This window comes from Epargyreus clarus, unplaced genomic scaffold (genome assembly GCF_041222505.1).
Source record: "Epargyreus clarus isolate Ecla_fem2 unplaced genomic scaffold, WU_Ecla_fem_2.2 ptg000010l, whole genome shotgun sequence".
NCBI lineage: Eukaryota > Metazoa > Arthropoda > Insecta > Lepidoptera > Hesperiidae > Epargyreus > Epargyreus clarus.
In genome coordinates, this window is record NW_027332218.1 from 9,254,437 (window position 1) to 9,273,917 (window position 19,481).

General features: G+C 34.9%; 1 protein-coding gene across 3 annotated transcripts in view; it reads left to right on the forward strand.

Annotated features, from left to right (window-relative positions):
* The window catches only part of klar (klarsicht), a 402,989-nt gene that overhangs the window by 363,709 nt on the left and 19,799 nt on the right, over positions 1 to 19,481 (forward strand). For 2 of the 3 annotated variants that reach the window (XM_073077398.1, XM_073077397.1), the window contains 7 exons: positions 433 to 1,043; positions 1,454 to 1,597; positions 2,472 to 2,693; positions 3,753 to 3,988; positions 4,398 to 4,773; positions 4,883 to 5,683; positions 8,683 to 8,779. In XM_073077398.1, coding sequence (XP_072933499.1) covers positions 433 to 1,043; positions 1,454 to 1,597; positions 2,472 to 2,693; positions 3,753 to 3,988; positions 4,398 to 4,773; positions 4,883 to 5,683; positions 8,683 to 8,779 — 2,487 coding nt within the window. The remainder of the gene's footprint in view (positions 1 to 432; positions 1,044 to 1,453; positions 1,598 to 2,471; positions 2,694 to 3,752; positions 3,989 to 4,397; positions 4,774 to 4,882; positions 5,684 to 8,682; positions 8,780 to 19,481) is intronic. The other variant, XM_073077399.1, reaches the window with a different exon arrangement.

Genomic DNA, 19,481 nt, shown 5'->3' on the forward strand with positions numbered 1-19,481 from the left:
CAACAAGCTACTCTTTTGAGAGCTTTCTTATTTTGTACCCTAAAAGAAATAAATTTAAGAACTATTAACGCACTATCTCTTTTATTGTATTCAATCATTATACAATTGAAATTAAATGCCACCGTTTCACTTTCACAAAACTACCATAACTGTCTTACTACCATAATATAGCTTTTTACGTTCACTTACACTCATCACTTCTATTCAGATCCATAGCCATCAATGAATAAGCAATACGCTTTCCATTTTCTCACAAAAGATAATAATATACGACCACTATCGCTGAATGATTTGAATGTAAAAACAATGCGTATAGAAAGTCATTCCAACGTATTGTTGAAGAAGTGCGTTGTTTACAAACAAATGCAAACATAATCATACTTGTAGCTATTGAATGTTGAACAAACAGTCATTTCCTTTTATTCCTTACAGGCATCCATATACACGACGATCAGCACATAGAATTAATTCCCAAAGAAGTTAAAACGCCACCAACGGTAGTCAAACGGAAAAAACCAGTCGACACGTCAAAGTTTAATCAGTCGGACAGGAAATCAAAAAATTGTGCCACGTTCTACTTCAGACACCATGACACGGACTCCGACAGGCAAATGATTGAGACCGACGAGAAATCTCAGGAGGAATCATCAGAGGAAGAATGGACCTACGTTGGTGGCGCTAAGATTGGGAACGAAGACTCTACTGATATAATGACGTCATCCGTTGAAATCCAATGCGAACTGCCAGTCGACGAAAAGAAAGACACGCTTCCATCTCCAAAACCGAAACTAGATTCGCCCACTCCTGATCTGTTACGAGTAGACCAAAATCAAAACGCCAGATGTAAGGATATCGAAAGATTGGTAATACAAGCTGAGGAATTGGTACAGAAACAAGCACAACAGCAAATGGCAAAGAAGAAAGGCACAAGAAATTTCAAGCCGTTATTCGACGAAGAAGGAAAATCTGTCAGCCGAGCCAAAATGTCTAGGATCAAGGAGTGGTTGAATCAAAGTTCCGATGGCAAAAACGATACGAACCAGGTAATTTTTCATTAGATACTCATAAGACAGTCAGTCATATTAAAGTTTTTCATATGACTAATAAAATTGGATCTAAAGTTGAATGAAGTTGCATTAAAGTTAATAATTATTTGCTATGCTAACGATTAAAATGCAGCTTAAACTATGTTGGTGAGAAGTTTGTTAGAGGATTCTTATTGCATATAGAGTAAAATATAAATTAAGTTACAACAGAATAAATTTAAATGTGCTTGTAGATTGATGATATAGCCCAAGATTTCCTCAATATCCATTTAACGAAATCGCAAAACTTGTTCACATTGTTTTCTCGGAACAGTAAAGTGTCATTTCACGTCAATCGAATCGAATGAATGAATTGTTTCTTTATTCATCGCTCAAGTCACTTAAACTTGACGTTTCACCGTTTCCAGGGCACAGAAAGTTACGACGCCTCCGGCGAATACACCACCGAGAGCGAAGTGGACACTTCATTGACATCTGAAGAACGAAATCTGCATTCATCTATGGACATGAGCACTTCGACTTGTACGGTCACGCCGACTCATCAGGCCAAGGTAAGGCTTAACACGTTGGACTATGTGTGTCGAGTTTTTGTTCGCTTTCCGTGTTTCTTGTCTTAACAATTTCATTACGGTCAACTACTGCTTCGTAATTGACTTTCTCGTGAATGTGACTGATCGCTCAATGTGTCTTCAAGTCGGTTGAGTTTTGTTTGTGTGTGTCACTGTCGCTCTGTCGTCATTGTTGTTGTATGAAATATATTGTTTGGTTTGTTCTACAGTTTTTCTTTCATATTTGCATTTTTTTGTTAAGTTGTTAATACACTTTCATGAATGCACATCCTTCTGTGCCTTCTACTCGATTTTACTTTCCCACTATTTAAGTCATTTAAACATACGCTCTTTTGACAATATATTTATTTGTTTGAAGTTCTTTACTTGTCCTTTGACTTAATTTTCCACAATAATTGTTTCTCAAATATTATTCATTTTTCTCATATGAACCATGTTATCAAATAAAATGGAAATGTAATCAGTAATTTCGCTCACATTTTTATTGTTTTTTTTTTTGTCATATATTTATTATCTCTATATAGATTACGTTATTTTTTTTGAACGTATTACCTCCCATAGTTGTATATTATTATTACAATCTACATCAACGACATATCATGAAAATCCCACTTTGAATTTACTACTTTTTAGTTTTACCTATCAAATGTATTATCTACATAAGTCGTATATGTGTATATTTGTATATTTACATTTATGTATATGTAATATGTGTATATATGTATGTATTATGCTACCTACATCATACAAACGAGCACAAATCGCATTTTCAATTCAGTCTACCACCATTTCCATCTATAACCACTACCAATTGTATACCCACACGCACACGTATCTAACACGGTAACGGCGACAGGTGCAACTGCGGAAGAAGCGCGGCGGCACCAGCGCTCGCCCGTGGTCCGTGTCGTGCCTGTCCCAGCTGGGCGGGGCCAGCGCGGTGGCCACGCCCACAGCGGCCACGCCCATGTCGCACAACATGTCCATATCCGAGTCCGCGCTCAACACGCTCGCGTCGCAGCGGGTGACGCCGGCGAACTCCAACTCGAAGCTGCGCGGCAGTTCGACTACTGTGCAGGTATTGGATGTGGGCTGTTTGTAGGTGAACTACACCTTATTTCTAGCGTGTAGTTTGTAGATACTTCAATATTCAAAATAGACCTCAACAGAAGCAATGTTAGAAGCAGATGGTGTATCCGACAGAATAGTCCAAACATATTCATAATAAAAATGTAACACATAACGATAACCGATTTAAACATTATATAACGCTTATATTATTTTAATCTCAAGTACTAAAAAATGTTTAATAAGTTAATACCAGCTACAGTAAATATCTTTGTCGACTTTGCTAACTCGCTTTTTCTTTTTATAAGTTTTAAGAATTCACAATGTTTATATTTTGTAAGATTAATTTGATAAAATTTAATCAGGAACTTAGGTTAAATTGCTATCATATGTATAGTTCCATTACGATGTAATTTAGCTTACAATTATTCTTACCTCTTACCGAAGTCTAAAACTTTGTATAAATTCTCCCAAATATCACAATATATGTATTAAGAAAAATACCGTTAAGTATAAGAAACAATTTATTTATGACTGTCTTACATGCTACAGAAATATGCACGTGCATATATATGCTTGAATGATATTGCATGGCATTTAGTAGTACTAGTGTCGCCTCTAGTGGCAAAAAACAGCAACTCGAATTTTGTAAATAGACGATTTATATAAAAAAAAGTATTTGTCTACGAAGTGCTCGTAAAATAATTAATAATTTTAGTCAATCTCTTGAATAGTATCAATCTTTAGAAAAATCGAGTTCGTCCGGTTTTAAAATGGATGATCGATAATGGAAAATTTTCTTGACGAATTTCGTGTTTGACAAAACGTGTTAAGTTTTATGACGTTAAATATCCTGTAAGGCTAATTTAGCGCTGTTATTTCGACGTAATTACAAATATTACGTAAAGTAGATTATCTTCAATTTATTTGAAAACTTCCTCCTTCTTTCTTCTGATTGTGAGGAGGGACATAGTAAGTTAATGTAGAGATGTTTATGCTGGGTGCAGTTAGGTTAGGTTAGGTTAGACAGGTTAGGTAAGAACCATTCTGAATCATCACAACCTTCCAGGGCCACGTATCCAGTACAAACACGATGACGGAAGCGTGCACATCATGCGTAGAGGCTAACGACAAACAATGCTGGTTGCGTCGGAAGCGGCTAAAGCTGAGGCGGCACAACAGTTCAACTGTCAGGAAGGAGAGGCTGGTGAAGTCGCTGTCGTTTTGTGGGAGGCTCAGTCCGGAGATAGAGGATAAACACGAAAGGAGTGCTGCTAGCGATCCCGCTACTAGTAGGAAGAATAGGTGAGTTGGTTTTAGATGAAATGAGAATATTCAGAAGTAGCGAAAATTTGAAAGTGTGAGCTGTTTTTGTTTTAATAATAGAAATTATTTTTTACGTCTGCTAAAATAATTACAAAATATTTATTTGTTAGTAGGAAAATTGTATTAAGTTTATATTCGCTTCTTATAAAGTAGATAACTATCTGTGAGACGCGAAATCGTATTAAAGACATAAATATAATACATGTCTTCATAAATATTTTCTTTTGAAAAAAGTGACATTTTGAAAGTGTTTCAGTAGTAAGAAAAAAATGTTTATATATTTGAGTTGATGTATTGTATTTATAACTGTGAAAACTATTCAAACGATAAATAGGTTGATCTTAATTTTTCCAATAGGGGTTGTTTTTTAAAGTGTTGCCTTCCGTAGGTTCGACACAACATCAACATCAGGCAACGACAGCGACGAGGAACTCATCAAACAACAACTGGCCACCATCGCACACTTGCGGCGGAGTATCGAGAAGACTCACATCTCTACTAAGGAACAAGACAGTGCCATTCTAGAACAAACTGAACCGGAGATAGTTGCTCCCAGCTTTAAATTAGGGCCTGAAGGTGGTCCAGTTCGGCCCAGGTTAGCGAAGAGCATGGAAAGGGAAAGAACCTTCCTGGCTTTAAGTCTTGGTGATCCGAGTCAGCTATGGGACCTGAGTGTGGATAAGGATTCCGATATAGATAAGAGTGTGACCGCCGGTACAGAGGAACATAGTTCGTTTTCGGAGCAAGCTTGGGATTTCTATCAGGTGAGAACTTTAGTTATTTCTTAATCCCGATTAACTTACAATATGTTGTATTATGTCTAAATTTTGTGCTAATTACAGGAAATAACCCCTTAAATATTTTTGCCAACAGGAAAAGTATAATTCGGAACCATATTCAGAAGCACCGGATTCGGACGCCGCCAGACGTCTACTAGAATTTGGTGATGATTACCGAGCTTTCTTGGATTCCCAATCTGACTGTTGCTCAAGTTTATCCGCTCAACCCGAGAACGAACACAGCCCCAGTGGCACACGACGTAGAAGACCGCCTTCCGATATGTCCAGGGAGAGAAGTCTACCCAGATATAAGCGGCCCACGAGAAACTCGCCCGTCGAAACGCCGTCCAGAAAACCCAAGAAGTCAATGTCGAGTGCCGAACGTAAGAAGACACTCCTTGATAGCTTGGAAAGGTCGAGAAATAACACTAGCATCGAAAGTAATGACGGAATCAGACGCCGTAAGCCATCCGAGAGCGAGAGGAAAAACAGCAAGCGTTCGCCAGAGTTTGATTTGCTCAACGTACAAGCGCTGAGTCGCCGTCGGCACAACTCAAACCCGACGAGCGACGAAGTGAACAGCTCGCTCGAGTACACCGAAGTGAACAACCGACCGGATATCCTCGACTCACTCAACCGGCGGCGAAACGACCGGAACGAGAGCGAGTTGCAAAAGGTGGCACTCACTGAGCTGCGACGTCGTTCAACCGGCAGCGCGGATTCTGAAGGAGAATCGCCGTCGAGGAAACACAGCCGTCGGAACTGGGACGATTCGGAGTCCGAAAGCGAGGAAGTTCGATCGTTGGTGCGGCGTTCCAGTGGACAACTGGAAGCGGCGGAGGCGTTGCTGGCGCGGCAAGAGGCGTCCCCGGATCTCCTGCGAGCATTCGACTACGTAAGGCCCTTCGATACAGATTACAACGCCCGTCGCCCGTTACTCCGCGCAAGGCTCTGCCTGGCGATCGCGGCTCTCTCAGTGCTCCTCATAGTCTACATACATTTGCAATGACATCCCGCTTGGGCTTGTTACACGCGTAAACGTACACGTGCAAAATGCGATTGTCAGATTCGGTCATTACGCTCAATTATTTTTAGGTGTATCTCTAATTTGAATATATGTAACAAATAACAGCTCAATCATCGTCATCGTCTAATAAAAAAGCTAATGAATATAACCTCAGGTCTTATTCAAGTGCCACTCTACGATTCGTTATGACATGCAAAATGGTACTATATGTAACGAAATACCGTTATCGAATTTAAAATCATTCCTTGATACTGTGATTAATGCTACAGAATGCAAAAAGATTGATAGAATTCGTGATTTCTATATTTGAAACAATATTTTTAATTTTTTTTTTTTGCTTAAAGTATAAATAAAACTTGCAAAGTTATTCGTATGATCTAAGAGGATTAATTTTTTCGATAGTCTAGTGCGTCGATATCTTGGACGCGATAGTTGCATTCTTAAAGTTAGTCGCAAATTTTACGTACAAATATAAGCATTTATACAGCTATATAAATGCAACTACGCAAAAGTCTGACAAGCGCAGTATTGTACTACAACTAATTGTATCACGGACGATTGATGGCTATCGAATCCTATTTATGTGTATAAAAAAGCACAAGATGTAGGTTAATTTACAAATTAGTTTATTTGTAGACATAATCGTAACTTACCAAAAATAATTTGACAGCTGTCATTTTAGTCCTTGCTACGATGTTTTTTTTTAATTTATATTAAAAGATTGCTCTATGACGGCATGGTTTCACTTTTAATGTTGATTGTAAAGTTTATTTTTTGTTATTTATTAATAGAAAAAGTGAAACTGTCCCAACTTTCAAATCACATATTTATTTCGTTGTGCGTCAACTCTTCCGTGTGTTTGATTTCTTTTTTTTTTTACTAACCGTGTTTGATTGGTTTTGTGAATGTGTTTGTGTAGTTAAGTTCTATTTATACTAACTGCCTGTTTTTATTTTTCCTTTAAACCCCCTCCCCTTGGTGGTGATAACTTGGTGCTAGGTCAAATCTAACTTTTGGATATATTCCGGTAATATATTTTGTGTCTATAAGTTAACGGTAGTCACACGGTTTTGAGCGTAGCTGCGACCTTTGCTTTAGGATCGGTCCACACGTAGCTATATTTAAATATAAATTATATACGTTTTGAGAACAAACTGATAGATTACATAATAGTGAATATTTCATGTTAAATTATTGGAAGAAACACTAAAAGGAAAAATGAGATTAGGTTTTTATACAAGTAATGAAAATAAAAAAATGATTATTAAATAAAAAATGAAAAACATTCAGTAACGACATTAAAACAGTTTTTGCCCTTAGCTATTTGAAACTATATCGGCAGCTATAATATATATTTAAATATATAATAGCTACATGTGTGCAACTGATCTACCGAATCGATTGCAGTTGAAACATCGAATTGACACCTGTCAAATCTGACGTATTCGTCACAGCTCACAAACGAGGGAATCTTATTTAGCTAATGTTACTTAATTTATTTTATATCTACGTTAGTATAACACAAAGTGATTTCTTGTCAATGCGTGATATATAATTCCGTTAGCGTAACTAACAGATACATAATAATAGTTAATTTTAGGCGTCTAACTAATATGTGATTTGACTGAACTCCGTAATATCTCACGTCATAATATTTATGTATACATACTCATGTACTAATCATCATGTTGATTAGGGCTAGGCTGTTAATTGATTTCTTTTTACAAAATGTTAAAACTAAATTGATCTTTGTATAATGTTTACAAGAATAAATGTGTCAGTTTTAAATATGGAGTTTCAGTCAATTAACACCTTTCTCTATCAACATAGATCTGAACACAAGATAGGCTTCGAAATTCTACATTTCTATATGCGTTTGGGCTTTCCGACTGGCTTTCTAATGTTTGGCATTTTTGGAATAAGCTTTTAACTAAATGAATACATTTTTGTCCTAGCAACACTTACCTGAAAATAGGCAAATGAGTTTGACATACCCGCATGTAATAAAGTTTGAGATTTGGTTTCCTAGCATGTCGCCTTTGAAACTTAACTTTTGTAAAACAAAATACATGAGTGTGAATTTTGTGCATCTCCGCTTGCAAGGAAGATTTGTAAAGATGTAGTAAGTTAAATTTCAGTTTCTAAAGAAATGCTTGCTGATTACATTTTAGAATATTGAATCAAGCACATCTTAGGATCTACACTATACATTTGAAGGATATTTTACGTAGAATGAACGCAAGGAATGCTTTCAAAAATTGCAAGTGTGTGCAGATATGCGATATTAGGCTGTTATAATTTTAAAATATTTAGGGTCTTAGGGGCTTTCTTAGGGACTACCCAAATCTAAATAATGCGATTACTCTATTTGTGTTTAGTTGTTACTGAAGTTTTGGAGGGGGTAGTTAGTTAAACCGTGCAAAGGATCATAGATGTGAAAAACGTAAAATTATAGTAATCTCAAAGTTATATTTATCCCATATAGATTTTAAATGTAAATAAAATAGCGAATAGGTATGCAAGGTATATAAGTGCTCTACGACGTCCATCGTAATTTGTAAAATCTTCAAATTTTCTTGTATAAGTCATATCTCATTATTAGTAAAAGCTTTACCACTTTTGATGAAAAAGTTGCAACATCTCAAATAAGTATTTTTATCTTATCCATAAATTACACCAGAACAAATAAAGACACTGCGGGTATTTTGCAGAAATAGAAGTGTTACGTGATTTACACTTAAACCTTGTTTTAACATTTATATCTTAACACTGTCGAATATCGCATACTTGCAACACACCCACAGTTATTCTACGTAAAATCTCCAGCTAGTAGTACCCGTTAGAATGGTTTCTGTTTGGGCACGCAGACGGAGGTGGTGACACGTTGTCGGGAGAACATCAACCTGTTGGACGTGGCGCTGGCTGACGGCTCACTGTCCACCACACTGCAGCGAGATGTTCGAGGTTGGTACATTATTACTTACCTACCTATATGGTTTGCATTCCGTGTATGATAACAGAACGAAAAAAACTATTGCTCTGTTGTGCACGTTCTCCTCTTAGAGTGAGAGGTTAGAACCATAGTCCACCGTGCTTGCCAAGTGAATTAGTAGACCTCACAAAGATATTATTTTCTAACCAAAGGTAAAAGTGTAGTTTCCTCACGATATCTTTCTTCGCTGTTATAAAAAAAACTGATAATTAATTTCTAATAGGCACATAACTTTGAAAAATCAATGGTGAACTGAAAAATCACTGCACACTAGGTATATATAAAAATACTGTACATGTACAAGGGTACATGACCATAAAAGTAACAGAATTTGATCGCATGAATCTTTTCTTATTGGAATCTGGTTAACACTCTTCCAACTAGGATCCAGCAGTTTTACAGGGCTTTATATACCAAGGATTCGTGCTCCTATCCTTTATGCCTAATAAAAACAAGGTACCTATATCCTAAATGCACCAAACAATTTTACTTTACAAAATCTCGACCAAAGATTACACTAACAATTCTCTTGCCTTAATAAGATACTTTAAAATAGGGTTGTTGCAGCTTCGTACATTGCGTTTTTAACACGCTTTTTGTATTTTTAATGAATTCCCCGTATTCACGGAGCGTAAACCAGTTCGTTTTGTCGAATTTTCGAGCAGGATAATTACGGGCAATTGCATTAAGTACAGTGCAATGGGTCCGTTCGAAGTGGGTATCTCGTTACTCGCAAAAATAAGATCGGTCGGCGGTCTTGAACTGCGGTTTCCTTACTTGGGTTGCTTCGGGTGGCCAGGTGTTTTGATTTGTGTAGGACGTCCCGATTTTGTTACTTGTTGATTGATGTTTTGTGTCGTTTGTTATGTGATATGTAGACTCATAGATAGATTGGGATGTGACTAACGGATTAAGTAAAAAAAATAGCAGCATAGTCTGACACAAGTCAATCGTGGTGATCATCGCAAAATCATTTGTTACAAACGTAGGCAATGAAGTGGTTAAATAAATAAGTATCGAATGACACATGGCTCTATGTGACTTATTTTATTAGATATGTCTTTCGTTGGAATATGTAGGAAAATTGCTTTATCCGTATAATTAATATAGTAGGGATTTTTAGATAATTTCTTGTCACTTAATATTATCTGGGTGGCACAGTACTCAAGATACCTGTGCCTATAAAGTAGAAAGTTCCAGGGTTATCCCCCAAGTAGTATCTAAGTAACGAATTTTAGAAGGGTTTGTGGGTTCAAGTAATTGTTTTGTGAGAGTCCGTGGCACCAACAACACAGGAAATCCTTGTGTAGGGCTTTAGGTGTAGTTAACGTTGATTTTATTTTGTTTTAAAGTGATGGTAACCCGAGTCGAGCGCGACCGGTTTGCGAAGGAGGCCCTTTGTTACAATCTCGGTCGCGATCAAGGTGATTCTGTATTTGGGGCTTCGGTCTCGCGAAGTTAGCTCACTTGCTCGTAAATTATTCATTTCAGCCCGATGCAATGATATATACTGATAATATATGGAAAATTAAGAATACTTGTTAAACTGCTTCTACGATAATTAACTATTTATTTATTTACTTATTCTTTATATATCTAGAAGATTGTACAAAGGCTTAATGCTATGAGCATTTTCTACCAGTCGACTTTTATGCCAAACAGTGATCGTTACTTATCTGTGGACATTTTTTTTATTTTGTGGAAGTGAAAATAAATATTGATATCATTTTTAATTGCTCAATGTTCAGTTATACAAGATTGAAATCTGTTGGAACACATCTCTTAATGAATATACTTCCTACTTCATTTTACTCTCTAAAAAACAAATGTCACTTATGTCGCCTCGCATGTCGTGCGATGGCTGGCGACGTTGCATAATTTGTCGCTTTTAAATGACATGTCGCTAAATCCAGCGACATCAAACGATTAGTGCGGAAACGTTCATGTCTATCAGCCAGATTTGAACAGGAAATGATGACAAAAATGCGATGGTGTCAAGCAACATATCTAGTTTTTACTGTCTGAAATGACTATGATATATAACGTAGATTCAGCTTTATCAGACGCTTTAAAAATGATACATTTTCTAAACTACTGCATCAATAATAGATTTTTAGATACTGTATAGGGGCTTAATAATGCGTGTATTTGAACAATATTTCTATCGCTATTTCTTGAAAATTAAAGTTTCATAACTAATAAAGTTTTAACTAATTTACACCTCAACCCATTGTACCTTAGGCACCTTTGGGCAAGGCTAACAGAAATACTTAGTGTTTGTGATTCTCCATTAAAACTGAAGGTTGTGGTCGGATAAACGGTGCATACCAGGCATTCTTACGTCTCAGTAATAATTATATCCTCCCACATTTGTTCCATTTATAATCATATACATGCAGATTGCAACTGCCTGCTAACTTGCTATACATTCCTTACATTATAAATCTATGTAATTTACTTATACTTATTAAAAATAAAACTTAAACGTTTATACGCGGAAGTAATTTGGCCAAATCCCGGAAGTGTGGATACGGCACGCGATCGGCCGCCTCCCCACTCGCTGGGCTATTTCTGCTAACGAAAGCGGAACGTCCCGCCAGCCGCGAAAGTGAGGACACCTGCTAATGACGATTTTTTGAGATTTTTTAATTTAGTAGTCTGCTAAAAAAATATTGGAGAAGTGTTTTTGTCTGAATATGAATATAATTGTCATTTTAAACCGAAATACAGAGGAGAGCCTCTCAATTTAATATTTTCTATAATATTTTATAACTCCAAATTTTAAACTACTAACTACACTAGTTAGTTAACCCTCACGAGCATTACTAGTAGTTAACCTTTATTAAACCCGATGGTTATAAAAAACTTAACTGAATTTTACTGAACCACTTAAAACGTTTTATCTTTAAACGAGCAGTACACCTTTAAAAGCTTAAAAGATTAGACGTTCCATATAAATAGATTATCTAAAAATACTCCGGTTTATAAACTCCGAGGACATGTATCACTCCTCCGCCCATTTACTTTTTGGACTATTTCTACATTCAAAGGGATAGGTTTAACATTACAAAGTCAAGTTAATATTTCATGTCACACTATTGAACACAATAAAATGGACAGATTCGAAAATAAACGATGTAGTTTTAATATGACATAAAAAGTTTGTGATTAATAAAAAAAAAAAATGAAGAATGTGGTATACAAATAATTGGATAATATTTATCAGGCAGTGTGACTGGCTTGATACGAAAATATAAATCTTTTCTATTTTCCAAAATGCTGTCAATTCCTAAGTTAATGCTCATGTAAGTCAAAGTTGATACAACGTTAAATATTTTTTATCGATATACATGGATATATCACACAAATTTTTCAAACTTAAAAGTTGCATTTGAATTATTTCTATTGTTTAAAGATATTTCCATGCGTTCGCGTCCTAAAGTCCTAACCAAAAATCTTAACCACCAAGTCATCAGTAGGTAATATTACTTTTAATATTAAGTTTAGTGGCTATTAGGTACGTTTTCCACTCTAATATAGGTACCTCTCTTAAATAAATCTCTTCGTAGCGTCAATTTTGTGCCAAATACCCATTTTCTACTTGAGAATAGATTGAAAATAATTGACGAAATATAATTTTGCACAGTGCGACAATGAGGCGACGTGCATTGACCTAGTAAATGAGGTCACTATTTGCTATTCACTTACTTAGTTTTACCCACACAGTTGCTGTAATGCTGGTGACTTCATTTAACTGTTCAAGGCATCATACATTTTTTTTAAGTAAGTTATTATAATTTTAGATAAACGTCCTCGTCTACTTTGCCATTTTTGCAGCAAAGCTAAATAAAATTGAATATTTATTGCCTCATGAAAACATTTTAGTTTTTTATCGTTGTGAATAATTCTTACAGAAATGATTTTGCTGAATATTAACCTTTTTATTATACTTGGACAATTATTATAACTAAATACCTCCTGTAAAGCAAATCTATCGTGAATATAAAACTTTACATGTTGTCTCGAAAAAATCTGCCTCAAGTTCCTATATTACGTCTGCTATTAATGTTTTTCGCAAACATGATGCAATATGCACAAATATAAGTAGATATGTGCGTCAATTCGGCACAGACTCACTAAAAATGTTATGTAATCTATATTGAATGTTTTTGTAATTACTTATATGTATGTAAATTTACATACTTATGAATTTAACTAAAGTACTGTTCATAATAAAGTTTGAGGTAAAATATATTTATATCTTAAAACTTTCATTTGGAGTTACAATATTATAATTACGTGTTGTGTAGCTTGTTTCCATTATTTATTTCAATTAATAATTAATCAGGTATAAAACTACCTACTTGACGAGATATAATCATGTTTCTTGTCATAAGAATTTAAGTCTAATAAGATAATTTTATTGATATTAATATATCAATTACATTTATTAAATATAAAATAGGTTTGGCAGACTGTTTTATTATCACTTTGCAATAAACTGTCAGAAAACATTTTTCTTCATACGTGGGGTACCTATGTAAACCACAGAATATAAACCGTGAAAGATATATGTTTATTTGTACATAGAAACACGATTGGGTATGAGATCATGCTATAAGGAGATGATAATTGTGAATACAAACATTACCTACGTTCTGTAAATTGCATTAATACAATTTTTCTCAGTTACAATTTGATAAGTGTGGTGTTTGATCGATAAAGTGTAAAATGGTCGTGTGCAATAAAGTTTTGATTATTGAATTTAAGTCTCCCTATTCGTCACGTAAGAGTAAGTAAAAATAGTATAAGTAATTTAAATTATAGATTTTTTACATCAACTTAGTGTAAACAACACAGATTAGTAAAGATACTTCGCCGCCTTGAAATTGAATGAAGCCACAAACGGCTTATTAGTAAGTTATTTTTTTGAATTCTTGAGAAATAAAAATATTTTTAGAGAAAATTTACGAATAAATAACTAATACTGCGTAATTTACATTATAAATAAATAATTATTTCAAATATTTTAGGGACATTTTAGCACGGAGACGTGGCAAAACTTTTTCACGCAACTATTTCAATTCTCAAAAATGGGTACATTTTCTTGTTAGGAGTGAGTAATCTTTACTTATCTATGCCTTAAAAATGTATTCTATCATTTTACTACTTAGGTACATATTAGGTACATATTAGGTACATAGGAATAAATTATAATAAATTGCACACGCAAAAACAATTGGATTACAATAACGTAATCCATTGTTTTACTAGACAAAGTTCAATTATAATTGTACATTTGGATTTGCAACTTGCGCAACAATGTGTGGCACACGCGGGCGTATTCTTGGCTTTGCCGCCAAAATGTACGTCAAAATAATTTCAGTAATATCACTTGCCAAGCGGTGCAAGGCCATAGACAAATAATTTTATCTTAATTGTTTTTATCTGTAACGTTACAGATAATTAATTTTAAATATTTGCTTGTGTCGATACGAATTATGATAACGATGTATTGATCAGCCTTCCAGAGAGGTATTAATTAAAAACGTTTAGATATGGTCATATTTCGTGACTTCAATAATAGCATAATATTATTTATGCAAATAAATGGTTTAAAACAATATATTAATTTTAATAATATTCTTAGAGACCAATAATAATGGTAAATCATTAAACTGTCTTGGCTCGTCAGTAATTACTTTCAAAGTAGGAATAATCACTCGGAATGCTGTCTAAACATTGATTAAAAAGGCTGGAGGCAATTACTTGATCGATGTAGAATTACAGACCATCTTATGTTTTTGTCAGGAACATTTAACTCACGGTTCTTTCTGCTTAGTTACCAAGAAAAGTACTACAAGATACCTAGAGTAGAAACAAATTAATTATTTGTACATACATTTTGCAATATCCTGTAAATTCTTATCATGAAGTATGTCGCAGGGAAACTTATTGATTATAATGGGTAGGTATAGCTTACTTCACACGAGAATTGTTTTTGAAAGTTGTTCCGTTGTCAATTCCATTCAATTGCACAATTGATTTTTTTAACCTTCATTATTGGTTGACTCTCTCAATATTTCACAAACGTTCTAGGAAATATCTGTTTGTGCTTAAAATAAAATGCATAGTTTTCGAAATATCATAGGCATTTAGACTGACGCTTTGCTCTCTGGCCTTTTCTACAAGTACAATAATTATTAATTTGTAATACAATAGACTTCTTTAAGTAATCCATGTGGCGAGCGACAGTTGATACTGCCTCATTACAATTTACCTCATTGATAGGTGTAATGATGTCACCTCGTTAGCTAAATGTGGGTTTATCCTTCATTCACAACACAATGGATCGTCCGTGACATATGCCCACGGCGCAATCCTTGAATAGTCTCAGATTGTCCTGAATAACACTTCCAAATACGAAGACGTGCCCATAAATATGTCGCCGCTAAGGTGATATCATCAGTTTTTCAACAGCGCTTTAATAGCTTTATCGGACTTGATATTGTTGTATTTGTTATTCGAGAAATGGTGTAACGTGTCCGCTTAAAGCGCTGGAGGTGTGTGGTGCTGTAAGGTGAAGTACAGTAGAGTAGATCAGCTGTATTCGCCGCGCGCGACAGACGTGCACGCCCGTTCGATACTAAATCGGTTCGCGAGTGATTTGTGTTTACAATCCGAAACGTTTCACTTCCATGTTTGACGTTAGTGATTTTATTTGTAGCTGCGTATAAACGTGCTATTGAATTTTCTACGGAGAGGGATTAGTCACTGAATGTAGATAAGAGTTCGTGTAAATAAGAGAAAATGAACTCGATGCGCACGAGTTGCTAACACTTTCGCTCGTACGTGTGCGGATTGAATTTTAATATTGCAAATGTATCCTGGATGTAAACAAAATAAAGCGGAATCGTTTAACTCTGTTGCGTAGGTGGACGTGTTAAACTGAAATGTCTGGCAAAATATTTGTTCAGGCCTGACCTTCGCGTGTAAACGAGCGACTAGACTGTTAACAATTATTTGCTATTTGTTAGCATTGTTTAACGTGTCGTGCGTAATAATCGAATATGAAAAGTGAAAAATATAAATACTTATAAAATAACCCTTACCCATTGGTACAACGCACTTCATTTTCATAAATAATGTATTTTTATATTTCAAATCTTAAACTATGTAACTTTATAAACGTATTTTCGGGATACCTATGTAACTTCGTAAAAGTCCTTTGATTTTAAATTTCGGACTGCAAGACATTTACACCATCACCAACTAAGGAACCTTGAAGATATCACAAATACCTACTTAAAACCAACCCCAAATAAGATAGTATTCTGATGTAATGGTTATAAGAAAGATTATAAATTCTAACCTTCATGTTACATATCCTTATTAGAAGTTACGGTCAGAAGCTCAGGTCTTTTCCAACTCAAGTGCTTATTGGAAACTAATTATCACTTTGACGTTGATTGGAACCGTGACCTTGTAATATCGGTTTAATATTATACTATACACTAAATATATATCAAATAAATAAATTATCACTTGCTAAAACATTGAAAGAAAACACCGAGACGAAACCTACACGCCTGAGATTTTAAAAAGGTCTTAAGGGTGTGTGAAGTCTACCAATGCGGAGTTGGCCAGCTCGGAGAACTATGGCCTAAACCGTTCTCATTCTGAGGAGACCTATGCCCAACAGTGCGTATTAGTAGACTTCGTATACCATTTAGACTTTTTTATAAATCCCTCAAGTATGCAGATTGTCACCGTAATAGCAAGTGATAATTAATTTCTAATACGCATATTATGTACTTTGAAAAATCAGAAATTGGGATTTGAACCTCGGACCCTTCAATCAAGAGACCGAATCACAGCTTATATACTAATATTATTCAATTTCTAAAATAAATTACATAAAAGTAAATCTTCATGTTCTATTTCTATTACAAGCACTTCCTATAGTTCACTGACACCCACGGTATGGTCGTCCCTCTCATTAATGACACGACAATGGTATTGTTGGTAAACAATGGTCATTGATGTGATATAACACATATTCATATGAATGTATCCTCCTACGCGTGTTTACGTACGTCTCATATGATTATTGTGGAGAATAATGATGGGTGTGTGTCCCTGATGATATTTTTAGACTGGGTCTTATGCCCGTGTCGGTTGTACTTTGAATAAGTAAAGCGGAAATTTTGAAGGAAAATCTAAGTAGTCGATTAGTAGGTAATTTTAATTTCACGTTTTTAGATGTTTATTTTTATAACTTAATAATTCACCATGTTAGTAGGTACGTATATTGTTTAGGTCAAAACTTGCAGCAATTTTTGAATCGATTGACGAGATATTTGCACTATTTATGTAACTTCGATGACAAGCTGATCTGATACAATCTGATACAGACGCTGGCTAATGGACATATCAACCCCTGAATTATATATGACACCCTTGTTATGTTTAGGCACGTTAGATTCATCTCTATTATAACCACACGTTCGAGTACACGAGAAAAAAATCATGGGTTAAAAAAAATACACATCGCATTCTTAATGATATTCAAAACAAACAAAAATTAAAAAAAAAACTGATAAAGTGAATAAAACATTCCTAAAGAATTCCAAACAATTTTTTTATCATAAGTACTTTGAAAAATGGACATTGTACGTGTTAATTTATCTTTAACAAGCCTACGTAACAAACGCTCACAATCACTTTGTTAAATACGTTTCTCATTAATATGAAGTACCCATAGTACTATTATTGTTAGCTGATAACATAATAACTTCTTAGCTACTTTGAAATGGTAATACTACCAGCATAAACAGTACCTTTTGCATGTTTATTATTGTTTATATACAATATACTAGCTGACCCGGCAAACGTTGTGTTGAACGTTAAGGGTGAACAACCCTTATCACTTAGGGGTATGAAAAATAGATAGTAGCCGATTCTCAGACCCACTAAATATGCATATAAAATTTGGTGAAAATCGGTAAAGCCATTTCGGAGGAGTACGGTAACTTACATTGTGACACGAGAATTTTATATATAAGATATAGTAGATATCGGTGTCAAAGGCTGTAGAACATCGTCTTCAGTGATCAAAAAATATATCTTTGATCATCAATACGTCGTATAGGTATTTCATAAGTATATGGACTCGTAGATTTATTTTTTTATAAAATTGAAGTTGCAAACGAGCATGCAGTCCATCTGATAGTACCTAAGTGGCTACTGCCGCCCATAGGCGTATGTAATCAACCGCAAATTGGATTTGAGTCTTGTCCGAGGTACCAGCCACAGATGCATCGCTACCTTTCAGGAATAGGTTGAAACATTTCGTGAACTATCTGTATTTGTACTAAATACATTACTTACTTCATTATTAAATTACAAATGCTTTACTTACTTTATTATTAAATTACAAACGATTCAGATATAAACTTAATATAGTCTATGAATCAGCGAAGGATTTGGGGCTTTCTCTTTTGTAAATTGAAACAATATAAGCAAAGCTAAGCATGGTAAGGCACTTAATCAACTAAACGTTGAGCCGCCAACGCATGTTGTTAAACTGAATAAACCTGGTAGATTCGATTAAGCATACAAATGAGTAATTAGCGATATTGTTAGCTTATTTGGTGCGGCAATACAGTGTGATTTACTTATGTAGATTTACTAAATATATAGAGGTATAAAAATAATTGGTCAAGGATGGGTCACTCGCACATTATGGGTTCCGTAGGTACCGCTTTTTTATTTTAAGTAGGTATTTGTTATAAATTTGATCTATTCTAACTTTGATCTGTTCTATTACGGTTCAATAGATAAAGCGGGAAACTCCGAAAAATAGTGGTTTCTTGCAGAGTATAGTAACCTTCCGGTTTCTTGTATGGCGACTCTCATTTATTTTCATATTTTTTATTTCTAGTATATTTGTAATTATAGCGACGAAAAATTTGAAGGTTTTATCTATTACTTAGCTAAGTAATAGATAAAACAACGTTTTTACCTTTTGGGTACGGAACCCTGGAAAGAATTTTGTCAAAGTGGTAATTTAACTTTGATAAAATAGCTAACAAGTAACTAAAAAACTAACTGACCAGTTTGCCGAACTGAGCAGTTAGCTTACAAAGAGAAAATAATTTTCTCTTATAATATACACACGATGCATGAATTGGCCGCATCAGAAAATACATGGTAATTTATTTTATTGCAACCAATGTAAAGATTTCACGGCGCGGCGTGAAAGTTATTATTTTTGAAATCGTTGCGGTTAGACGCTTCTGCTTTTATACGAGTACGTGTACCATGCAATTTTGTACACCACCTCAGACCAAGAAAAGAAAAGATAAGGCCTGACGTATGAAATTACTAGTCACTAGCTTAGCTCGGGAACAGAACGTTTTTTCGGAATGAAAGTACCCTATGTCCTATTCTGGAGCCCTGACAACGTGTATACAAAATTTCTTGATAATCGTGTAATAAAAACAACCTTTATGTAGTACATATTTATTCAATGATCACATCAGGTTGTACTTTGTACTGTTACATTATTTGACACCATCTTAATTCCATCATCACTTATTTCTTTAATGAACCTTTCTTGGTTTGCTTTATTTCCACATTTTCAACACAACATATTATCAGGATAACATAAAA